This window comes from Durio zibethinus, chromosome 2 (genome assembly GCF_047325235.1).
Source record: "Durio zibethinus cultivar Kanyao isolate XHJ-2024 chromosome 2, ASM4732523v1, whole genome shotgun sequence".
In the NCBI taxonomy this organism is placed as follows: domain Eukaryota; kingdom Viridiplantae; phylum Streptophyta; class Magnoliopsida; order Malvales; family Malvaceae; genus Durio; species Durio zibethinus.
The window spans coordinates 37,397,562-37,408,997 of NC_143163.1; the positions used below are offsets into that span (position 1 = coordinate 37,397,562).

Consider the following 11,436-nt stretch of genomic DNA (forward strand, 5'->3'; position numbering starts at 1 on the left):
ATCATTAAAAATTATCTTTCAAATATATATAACAACTCTCTATATTTTTTTATCATATTTTTAATGAAAAATTATGCTTCTTGATTGAAATTAACCCCGTAACTATTTCAAAACAGTCATGAAAAAAATTATGTCAAAAGTAAAAAACATATCTAAATTTTTTTTGTTTAAAAGAAAACATAATTATAAGATATAAATATTATAAATATTAAAATTTTAATTTTAAAATTACTAAATATTATTTTTTGATAACATAAAAATAATTAAATTAAAATTTGAATACAGTACATTTATAATTTTCAATATAAAGAGACTTCACTTTAATTATGGTTAGTCACATTGGCTGAACAACCTTTTCCATATTTTTCTTATTAATATTTTTAAAATTTAAACTAAAATATAAATTAAATGAATAAGCACGTGGCATCAATCCAGACCCGATTTTTTTAATTCATTCATTTACTTATAGGATATAATAATTTATTTTTCAATAAAATATCTAACCAAATGAAACTTTTTTTTTTATATAAAATAAGTTGGAATGAGATTTGAATTAACATATTTCAATTCAATAACCTAAGAAATTCCGTCAAATACAGAAAAAAGTAAATTACATTTTGGTGCGGTCACGCTGTCACATAACTTTACCTGAGCGCCAGCGAATCCAATTGGCCCATCACTTGTGCATGTCTGATCCGTTTTCGATTTCTTCAATTTCTTTTGTTTTTGTTTTTCTCAATTTTTAAAAATAAAATCTCTTAAAAATAATATTAATTAAGATTATAAAAAAAAATCAGATATAATTTCATTTTTGAGATATTCATTCGCTGTCAGTGGTCACTAGCAACAACACTCTCAGGTGCGCTCTGCTTACCCTATATTTATACTGTATGTGCCTCTCTTCATTTTCTTCTTAAAAGCTCTCCAAACTCTTCAATTTCTCTGTGGTTCCGAGCTTTGGAGCTTGAGGTCCTCTTTCTCTCTCATTTTTTCTCTTTGCTAGTCTCTTAGTGGTGAAATTTTCTTTTGTCTGTTTGGTTACGCCGAAAAAACCAAGGAAAACTGAACTAAAACTGACTTTCTCGTGTCTGTACGTTGCAATTTAAAGTTTGAATGATGGTTTTCTTCGGTCTTTTTTTTTTTTTCTGATTTTCTTGTCTTTTCTTTTTGTTAGATCTCTCGTCAGTGACTGAGGAAATGAGGAAAATGAACTAAAAATTGTTATTACTACTATGTAATGCTTTATTACACTTGAAATTTGAGATTTTTCTATATATAATTTTAGTAAAATTTCCTGTTTTCTTGAAAACCAAAATAATACTTACAAGTTTTTGGATTATTGAAGCTGAAATGTCGCTTACTAGTCAGTTATTGCTAAATTATTAGTACTAGTATTTTTTCACACTTGTTTTTAGTTCATAACGGTGGATCTAGATCTTTAAACTGTAATTTTATGGTAAATGTGTTGTTTGTCTTTTCTTTTTCCAAGTTTAAGTTGCTATCCAAACAATGTCTTGGTTTTCTGTTGGACTTTGCAGAGATCAGAGGATTTTGTTTGACTGTCTGTTTTCTCATAACCTTTTTGGTAGATTTTGGCCCTTAGGATTCTGTTTGGTCTTTGCAAATAAGTACTATGTACCAGTTTGGTTATTTTATTTGGAAAGAAGAAAAGGAACCATAGGAAGATCTTGGTTTGTTTGCTCTGTCATGTTCTGATTTTGATCACTATAGTTTCTTCAGACATCTAAGTTGGTTGGAAAACAAAGGAAAATTGTTTATGCAACTTAAGCAATTTTAACATCGTGACAAAAATTGTTCATTTTGTGGTTCCTTAGTCATGTATCTGGTAGTTTTATAATGGGGATTCTCTGTTCCCTTCACTAACGCCACAAAATTCTTTAATTTCTCCTTTTTACTGCCTCTCATGTTTATGCATTAAACTAGAATTTGTAAAGCACTTGGATATATAATTAGTTTATGAGATGATGGGTATTAATTTCCTCTTTTCATAATACCGTCTATTTCTTCTATACAAGAATAGCAAAGGACAAACATCTAATTTGCTGATGTGCAATTTGGTCAGGGATGGCTTGTCAGCTTGAAATAACTCACTTTTAGAATACTTACTTGGTCGATATGTATTTGCTGCTATTGAAAATGCCTTTTGAAATTTGAAGTTTGCTCTTCTCTTCTGCTCACTTGAATGATATATTGATCTGCATGTGATTTAAGGTTCCATTTTCTTCAGAAGATTTTATCTTTGCTTTGCTTCCTATGTGAAAGGGATCAAACATATGTTTGTTGAATTTTAATTTTCAAATAAACTTACATCATATGTTGTTTGACTAAAGTTGCCCATTCTACCCATTCAGTAGGCTTACATTCTATAAAAAACTTGAGTTGCTCTTGATTTTGTTAGTGTTGAGGAGGTTGCTTTTCATGATTATATGTTGTAAATGTGAAAATTCATTTAATTTTTTCTATTGGTATATAGCATAAGAGGCTTTAAGATTCTCATTTCTGCAAGACTTGCAGGACAGGTTGAATAAAAATTTTATTTTAGTTTGGTCTTTTCTAGTTGTTTCTTGACTTACCTATTTTTCATTCAACTTTTACTATGATTTTTTCTGTTTTGCATTTTTTGCTCCACCACTCCAAGGAAAGAACATATTTTCTCCATTTGACATGCACCTTTAGGCGTTTTAGTCTTACTATTTAATTTGTGAGCATCAATATGATCTTTTGTGTTAGTTTCAAACTGATTTATTAATGTTAAATGTCTGTCCTAAGGATATTTCTTGATGTAAGTTTTAATCTCCTAGGTTGACAATGAATGAGTCTATGGCATTCTTTTTTTTTTTTTTGAGCAAGAGTTTATGGAATTCTTAATCCATAAAGACGATTTAAGTGGGGCTTGAATATTCATGTTAAGGTTTTACTCTCCAAATCAGCAAGTGAAGTGTCTTGTTTAGTTGTTTATCTCATTTTAGCATGCTAAGATAAATTGTTTCTTTCAGAAGTCTGAAAACCCTGAAATGTAAATTCTGTATTGGAGCATTTTATATTGACTTAAAACTTCTGTCATCATTGTTGCAGAGGAAAAAGGTGTTTTTCAATCCCCATAATGTCAAATCTTGAAGTACCTCTTCGCCCAAAGAGGAAGAAGGGCTTGGTGGACTTTTTGGTCCAGTTTCGCTGGATTTTTGTTATTTTTGTTGTCCTTCCCTTTTCCTGTGCCTATTACTTTCTCATATATCTTGGAGATGTCAGATCTGAGATGAAGTCCTTCAAGCAGCGTCAGAAGGAACATGATGAAAATGTTAAGAAAGTAGTGAAGCGTCTCAAACAGAGGGATCCAAAAAAGGATGGTCTCGTGTGCACAGCCCGTAAACCATGGATTGCTGTTGGAATGCGGAATGTAGACTATAAGAGGGCTCGCCATTTTGAAGTTGATTTGTCTGCTTTCCGTAATATACTTGAAATCGATAAAGAGAGAATGATTGCAAGAGTTGAGCCACTTGTAAACATGGGGCAGATCACACAGGTCACAGTCCCAATGAATCTTTCCCTTGCTGTGGTTGCAGAGCTTGATGATCTTACAGTTGGTGGTCTCATCAATGGCTACGGGATTGAAGGAAGCTCCCACATCTATGGCCTGTTTTCTGATACTGTTGTAGCTTATGAGGTAGTTTTGGCTGATGGCCGTGTTGTTAGAGCTACCAAGGACAATGAATATTCCGATCTCTTCTATGCTATCCCATGGTCTCAAGGAACCCTTGGGCTTCTTGTTGCTGCTGAAATCAAACTTATACCCATCAAAGAGTACATGAAACTGACCTACACGCCAGTAATAGGGAATTTGCAAGAGCTTGCACAGGGTTATATGGACTCTTTTACACCCAGAGATTGTGATCAGGATAATCCAGCAAAAGTTCCGGATTTTGTAGAAGGCATGATTTACTCAGCGACTGAAGGTGTGTTCATGACGGGGAGATATGCTTCGAAAGAAGAGGCCAAGAAGAAGGGGAATAAGATTAACAGAGTAGGTTGGTGGTTTAAACCGTGGTTCTACCAGCATGCACAGACGGCATTAAAGAAGGGAGAGTTTGTAGAATACATTCCAACCAGGGAATATTACCACAGGCACACAAGATGTTTGTATTGGGAGGGGAAGCTCATCCTTCCATTTGGAGATCAATGGTGGTTTAGGTTTCTCTTGGGCTGGATGATGCCACCCAAGGTTTCCTTGCTCAAGGCTACTCAAGGTGAAGCTATTAGAAATTATTACCATGAGATGCATGTCATTCAAGACATGCTTGTTCCTCTTTACAAGGTTGGGGATGCACTAGAGTGGGTCCACCGAGAGATGGAGGTAAATTTTATGTTCTTGCACTTGTTTTCCTTTCATTACCTCCTCATTCCTTCTTTTTGCATTTTATTTGGCTTTTGTCTCTCTTTCACTCTTAAAAGGTTATATTTTTCTTATGATGAAATGATTGTAGTTTGTTGGTTACATTAATGAAAAGTAATGGGTGTTCTTCCCTGTAAGACATTTGTCACTGTGGCTGGTCCTATCACGTAGAAGAAAAGTAATCAGTCATATTAGATCTCCTTGAAGCTCCTTCACACAGAGGCATAATTGTGACTGATTTGTTGTTTACAGCCTTGCAAACGCACAAAAGAGCTTGGAAATGTCCTCTTGGATAAATTCCTTATTTGACTCTTCTAAATTTGTAAATTAGGATCACCAGAATTAAGTGTTAAGATTGTGATTCTATAAATTGTTGATTCTCCAGGTCTATCCCATTTGGCTCTGTCCGCACCGACTGTTCAAGCTTCCAGTCAAGACTATGGTGTATCCTGAAGCAGGCTTTGAGCATCATCGCAGACAGGGTGATACACCTTATGCTCAGATGTACACAGATGTGGGGGTGTATTATGCTCCAGGCCCTGTCTTGAGGGGTGAGGTGTTTGATGGTGCAGAGGCAGTTCGTAAAATGGAGCAATGGTTGATTGAAAACCACAGTTTCCAGCCACAGTATGCAGTGTCTGAGCTGAATGAGAAGGATTTCTGGAGGATGTTTGATGCTGGACTCTATGAGCATGTCAGGAGGAAGTATGGAGCTGTGGGAACATTCATGAGTGTCTACTACAAATCCAAGAAAGGGAGGAAGACCGAGAAGGAGGTGCAAGAAGCTGAACAAGCCCACCTCGAAACTGCATATGCAGAGGCTGATTGATTAGCCCATGGACCAACTTTTGAGGTGACGATCATGGTAGAATTTCTTGATTTTCTGCGTGGAATCTTTGCATTGTCTTGTTGTTTCTTTCTTTTGTAGTTCTCTCATCAAACGTAGTTTGCAGTGAGTGACATTACCGGATGTTTAAGCATGATGACTTGGGTTAGTCTTCTTGAATCGAGTATGATAATGAAGCTTCTTTGTAGTTTTGACCTTATTATGTTGTCTTTGGGTATGTTGGCTCCTGCACAAGGTGCCATGACCGTAGCCTTTCTTCCAGGAATTTGAAGTCTTGACCGGAGATTTTTTATTTTCCTCCTTTCTATTATCTTTCTAGCCCAATCATTGTTTGGTTGGAACATGAAGCTCTCTTATTTAGCTTGTTGACAGCTGCACCGGCATGGAGACATGCCTTTAAGTAACAGTACGAAACCTCCCAATAGACTTGACATTGCCATCAGTTTAATGCTTTTCTCTTGGAATCAAAGAAATTTGCGAGTCATTTTCATCTGCAAACGAGTTCTGAACTTAAAAAAAAAAAAATCAAATTATATACTTAGTTTTGAAATTAAAGTTTATAAATATAGGATTTATTATTATTCAGAGGATGCATTATTTTTTTTTTCTATTTTGATAAATGAGTTTGCATCCCAGATAAGATGCTTCGATTCCATTAAACTTTGCATGATTCAAGCTCCATAATCAAAGTAACCTCATGATCAATATCGGAAATTGGGAATTTAGCCGTTGAAAATTTTTTTTTTTTGGGTTTTCTTTCTATGGCTCGTAGACAGAGTTTCAGTAAACCATTCTACAAATAATCTAAAAACTTGCATCCTATAAATTTGCATTCCTCAGTTCCAACAATCTACACCACCTATTTTCGATAGAAGCTGCATTTCTGTTACCAATATCTGCCTCAACAAAATTTCTTTGGTGAGTTATTGGTAGTTTTATAACACCGTAAATGTTTGTTAATTGTTATTTGTAAAAGGCACTTACAACGCACGGTGGGTTCAGATTTCTGGCATGACTCCGACCAAGAGTCATGCGATATATATATACACACACACACACACACACACTAAAATGCTTACTCTGACTCCATCTTCCACAGCATTAGTTCTTTTCAATATTCATACCTTGGTGGAGATTGTTAACTGGATTTTGTCTTTTATCAGTGAATCCGGTTAATGATGGATCATCTCCACCAATTTCAGGCAATTGCAATTGATGAGTTGTACCATGGTCTTTGTTCTGGGCCAGAACCCAAACGTTGAAGTTGGTCTCAATCTGATCAGAATTTGCAGTTAGAAATTTCAAATGCTACTAGGTTTTTTTTGAAGGAACAAATATAATTTGTTTGTGGAGAAATACCCCTCTGCAATATAGGGAAGAACAAATGCTACATTTTCTAGTAAAAGTTGTAACAATCCTTCCATTCACTGAAAGACCGAAGCTGGCATGCTGCAATCCAACATAGTTGATAACTACTGCTTAATTTGTTATAATTTTGGCATAGAAGTTGAGCAAACTTTTGAAGTAATTCTTTATCCAAGTATTTATGATAGTTAATCAAAGAACAAAATATGGTTTTGTGATATAGTAAAATTAAGTATTGGTGAATCTAGGACTAATTCATTTGATATATGTAATTAATCTTAAAAAATGATATTTAATAGATAAATTTAAATTCCAATATATATAAGCTCTTATCGTTAAAAAAAAAAAAGGATTAATAATTAATTATAGCATGAAAGAAAAGAAAAAAAAAGAAATCTCTAGATATTAAGAATTTAATTTCTATGAAAATTTCCTAAATCCTTTACTTTTAGCGTTACTTTTATTTTTTCAATTATAATTTTTTAATTATCTAATCACAACTAACAATGTGAGACAAGATTAGTTGTTTTAGAATTCCTCTTGGTCTTGGACTTTAAATTTCCATGGGTTGAATTTGTTCATATCATCATGGACTCTGCCCATGTAGACTTGTGGCAACTTAAGGCCACTAAATCTTACATAGTTTGGGCTAAACATCCTTCAAATTTGGGCTTTAGTTCTATAATGGGCCAATCTCACAAGCCTAACAACGCCTTTTACCCCACCCGTGCCTTGGACTCATAAAGGAAAAAAAAAACGAAAGAGAAAATCTGTTCACCCTTTTTTCCTTCTCTCGCAAACCCCGTCGACTTTGGTTTCTCTTTCAAATCCACCATAACCAACTATCACTTTTTCTCTGATTCACCGCTCAGATTAAATAAAAAGACGCGAAGGGATTGTCAGGTCAGCCGGATGCCTCTCCCCCTTTCTGTTCTTTTTTCTTTGATCAGCGGCGATGTTTTTGTTTCGAATTTTCAGTTTCCCAAATTTGTGATCTGTAAATTTATTTTAATATTTTTTTTGAAGAAAAATAGTAGTAACAAATTTCACACAAAGTAACTCGAAATCTTGGTTTTTTTTTTTTTTACACTTTACTTTTCTGTCATAATTTTTTAATTGGATTTCAATAGTCATTTCATGATTAATTTTGGATTCGATTGATTTATTTTGTTTAAAATTTGTTAATTGCAGGTTCATGGTGGTTGATTTGATTATTTCTTAATAAGTTAATTTTTAGTATCTAGTGAAAATGCCGGGGGTGATGCCAATATTGCCCCTTCCGGCACCGCCTTCTGATGGAGATTTAGGGCCCTTACCTCCATCTCAAGTTCCGGAAGCACAAAATGAAGAGATTCCAACAAATGAGGAACAGAACAAAGCCAACTCAGTTGCAACCCACACTAGAACTATTGGAATAATTCATCCTCCTCCTGATATAAGGAATATTGTTGATAAAACTGCTCAGTTTGTTGCCAAAAACGGACCCGAATTCGAAAAAAGAATCATTGCTAATAACGCTAACAATGTTAAGTTCAATTTCTTGACTAGTTCGGATCCCTACCATGCTTATTATCAACATAGGTTGTCTGAGTTTCGTGCTCAGAATCAGAACCAGTCCAACTCTCAACAGCAGCAACCGCCTTCGCAGCCTGCTGATTCTGTTCCAACTGAGTCTGCGCCAACTGCAGCTGCCGATGGGAATGATGCTGCAGCAGCAGTAGCTAAGCTTGATCCTGCTGCACAGTTTAGATTGCCTGTGAGGAAGAATCTTGAACCACCGGAAGCTGCTCAATATACTGTTAGACTACCTGAAGGAATTACAGGGGAAGAGCTGGATATTATTAAGCTGACTGCGCAGTTTGTTGCTCGAAATGGGAAATCATTCTTGACAGGATTGACTAGTAGGGAGATTAATAATCCTCAGTTCAATTTTTTAAGGCCAACTCATAGTATGTTTACCTTTTTCACTGAACTTGCTGATGCATATTCCAAAGTGTTGATGCCTCCTAAGGGTTTGACGGAGAAGTTGAGGAAGAGTGTTTCTGATATGACAACTGTGCTTGAGAGGTGTTTGCACCGGCTGGAATGGGAACGCTCACAGGAGCAAGCAAGGCAGAAAGCTGAGGATGAAATTGAGCAGGAGAGAATGCAAATGGCAATGATCGATTGGCATGATTTTGTTGTGGTTGAGACCATAGACTTTGCTGATGATGAGGATGAGGACTTACCTCCTCCAATGACGATTGAGGAGGTTGTAAGGAGGAGCAAGATATCTGCTATGGAAGAAGATGAAATTGTTGAGCCTGGAAAGGAGGTGGAAATGGAAATGGATGAAGAAGAGGTACAGCTTGTTGAGGAAGGCATGAGAGCTGCTAGCATCGAAGAGAATGATGGTGAAAAGAAAGATGTAAGGGCAAATGAGGAACCAGAACCACCAATGAGAATTGTGAAAAACTGGAAGAGGCCTGAGGAGAGAATCCCTGCTGAAAGAGATCCTACGAAGTTTGTTGTTTCACCAATAACTGGTGAGCTAATTCCCATTAATGAGATGTCGGAGCACATGAGAATTTCCTTAATTGATCCCAAGTACAAGGAGCAGAAAGAAAGGATGTTTGCAAAGATTAGGGAGACAACTCTTGCTCAGGATGATGAGATATCAAGAAACATAGTCGGACTTGCACGCACACGTCCTGATATCTTTGGTACCACTGAGGAAGAAGTTTCTAATGCTGTCAAGGCAGAGATTGAGAAAAAGAAAGATGAGCAACCAAAACAGATTATATGGGATGGTCATACTGGAAGTATTGGACGTACTGCAAATCAGGCTATGTCTCAAACTATCATGGGAGAGGATCAAAATGATGCTGCCAACAACGATGCACAGAACCTTCCTGGTCCCGCTGCTCCTCCTCCTCGACCTGGCATTCCATCAGTTCGTCCCCTGCCCCCACCACCTGGACTAGCTTTGAATCTCCCTCGTGTTCCTCCAAACGCTCCCCAATATTCTGCAGCATCTAGTGGTGGGCTTCCTATGCCATTACCTCAACCTCGTCCAATGAGTGTTCCAATGATGCCGTCAATTCGTCCACCACCACCTCCAATGCAGATGGCACCTGGCCAACCACCCATGATGATGAATCGACCACCACAAATGCTTCCATCAATGTCCATGAACCCAGCTAATATTTCCGTGCCCCCTCCACCAGGATCTCAGTTTACCCCTGTCTCTGTTCCTCGACCCTTTGCCCCTTTTCCTGTTCCTCCACCTGCTATGCCTATGATACAGCCACCTCCACCTTTGCCCCAAGGAATGCCGCCTCCACCACCACCTGAAGATGCTCCTCCACCACTTCCTGATGAACCAGAACCAAAGAGACAAAAGCTTGATGATTCCATGCTTGTTCCAGAAGATCAGTTCCTTGCTCAACGTCCAGTATGGAGAGCTGTTTTATTTCTTTATATTTCTTTTAACATAAAATTTATAATTGCTACATTTGGTATCTATACTTGATTTATTATGCTCTAATTGCTGATTGGATTCTCTTGTAGGGACCTGCTTGCATTACTGTCTCTGTTCCCAACCTTGATGAAGGAAATCTCAAAGGACAACTTGAGATCACAGTGCAGGCCTTATCAGAAACAGTTGGCAGTTTGAAGGAGAAAATTGCGGGGGAGATCCAGCTTCCTGCAAACAAACAGAAATTGAGTGGAAAAGCTGGGTTTCTGAAGGACAATATGACCCTTGCATATTACAATGTTGGAGCAGGAGAAACGCTTGCTCTTTCATTGAGGGAGCGTGGTGGTAGGAAGAGGTGATGAGTTTTTGAACGAGGCTATCCAAGGTTTCTGTTGGAACTTAAAATTATTGTGGGACTGTTTACTCATTTCGTTTGTTATATTTTGGAGATTAATTGGTTGGTCATGTACTATTAGGAGTACTATCTTAATGTTACTACAATATTCGAACATGTTTTGTTCTTTTAAACTAATGGCATGTCTGATATCTACCACAGATCTGGCATTTTGGCGAGCCTCAGGGCAAATGGAAGTAGAGGAATCCTTTTACTTAGGGAGACAAGTTACCCTCTTCTGTCACTAATTATTGCTTTCCTTTGGATATGCACTTCGTTTCTTACTTGTATTATGATCTAAAATATTTATTGAGTGCCCATGTTTATGATCATGAAAGTGTTGAATTTATATCGTGGTAAACTTAGTGACATTTTGGCCTTGTCCCAGAAAGAAGTGTTTGTTTTGTAGGTAGCACAATTCCTTGCCTAGATGCTGAAAGTATAGAAATTTCAATAGATTTTGCTGAGCAGTACCGATCCATGGTGTGTCACCAGGAGGGCAGGGGCTTATATACCCCAAGAACTGGATTTTAATTATCTGCTGTTTACTCTTACTAGATTTGGTATGTAATGATGCAACAATATTTTCTGATCCCTGTTACTTTCTCACTTCAGAAAAGCTATTTGTTTGGACTTTTGGACCCTGGTATGTACAACCTGTCACAGGTGTTCTAGGACCGCTGATACAGGTAGAAGTGGCCTGTCATTATCTATCCTTTTGAAGCATTTTTCTCTTTCTTGTTTATAGAGTTCTTGTGGCGGTTTTTTAAGGCTGCCATTTTTGCTCATTGCAGCATAGGCTGGCTGGTTGCAAGATGGAGGTTCATAGAATTTATGGTTAACAATGGTGCTTTTGCTATTTTGTATCCTTTTTTTCTTCAATACAGCATTGGACCTTTTTACTTGCACTATGGGCAATTTGATTTACCTAACATTCGTAATTATTAATAAAAATGCTTGTT

The 11,436-nt window shown here is 36.8% G+C and overlaps 2 protein-coding genes across 9 annotated transcripts; both read left to right on the forward strand.

Annotated features, from left to right (window-relative positions):
• Positions 1-751: 751 nt before the first annotated feature.
• On the forward strand, positions 752-5,550 carry LOC111317559 (delta(24)-sterol reductase). 2 transcript variants are annotated; one of them, XM_089755184.1, is made up of 3 exons: positions 752-859; positions 3,097-4,372; positions 4,797-5,550. In XM_089755184.1, exons 2-3 carry the CDS (start codon positions 3,125-3,127, stop codon positions 5,238-5,240), a joined length of 1,692 nt encoding a protein of 563 aa, XP_089611310.1. In that variant the 5' UTR covers positions 752-859; positions 3,097-3,124; the 3' UTR covers positions 5,241-5,550. The 2 variants fall into 2 exon arrangements, with proteins under 2 accessions (XP_089611310.1, XP_022775728.2); XM_022919993.2 differs by having other exon boundaries at positions 830-969.
• A 1,845-nt stretch (positions 5,551-7,395) lies between these two features.
• On the forward strand, positions 7,396-11,382 carry LOC111318180 (putative splicing factor 3A subunit 1). 7 transcript variants are annotated; one of them, XR_016334033.1, is made up of 5 exons: positions 7,396-7,526; positions 7,815-10,056; positions 10,173-10,465; positions 10,637-11,163; positions 11,269-11,382. XR_016334033.1 is itself a non-coding variant. In XM_022920886.2 (4 exons), the coding sequence occupies exons 2-3, from the start codon at positions 7,873-7,875 to the stop codon at positions 10,437-10,439; spliced, it is 2,451 nt and encodes an 816-aa protein (XP_022776621.2). In that variant the 5' UTR covers positions 7,396-7,526; positions 7,815-7,872; the 3' UTR covers positions 10,440-10,465; positions 10,637-11,382. The 7 variants fall into 7 exon arrangements, 3 of the variants coding, with proteins under 3 accessions (XP_022776621.2, XP_022776622.2, XP_089611319.1); XR_016334039.1 differs by having other exon boundaries at positions 11,274-11,382; XR_016334040.1 differs by having other exon boundaries at positions 11,090-11,163.
• Positions 11,383-11,436: the final 54 nt, after the last annotated feature.

Excerpts from the sequence above, each read along its gene's own strand:
- LOC111318180 (XM_022920886.2), top strand. The coding sequence starts at position 7,873 with ATGCCGGGGGTGATGCCAATATTGCCCCTTCCGGCACCGCCTTCTGAT. Across the intron at positions 10,057-10,172 it reads AGTTCCTTGCTCAACGTCCA|GGACCTGCTTGCATTACTGT; the intron begins GTATGGAGAGCT and ends ATTCTCTTGTAG.
- LOC111317559 (XM_089755184.1), top strand. The coding sequence starts at position 3,125 with ATGTCAAATCTTGAAGTACCTCTTCGCCCAAAGAGGAAGAAGGGCTTG. Across the intron at positions 4,373-4,796 it reads GGGTCCACCGAGAGATGGAG|GTCTATCCCATTTGGCTCTG; the intron begins GTAAATTTTATG and ends TTGATTCTCCAG.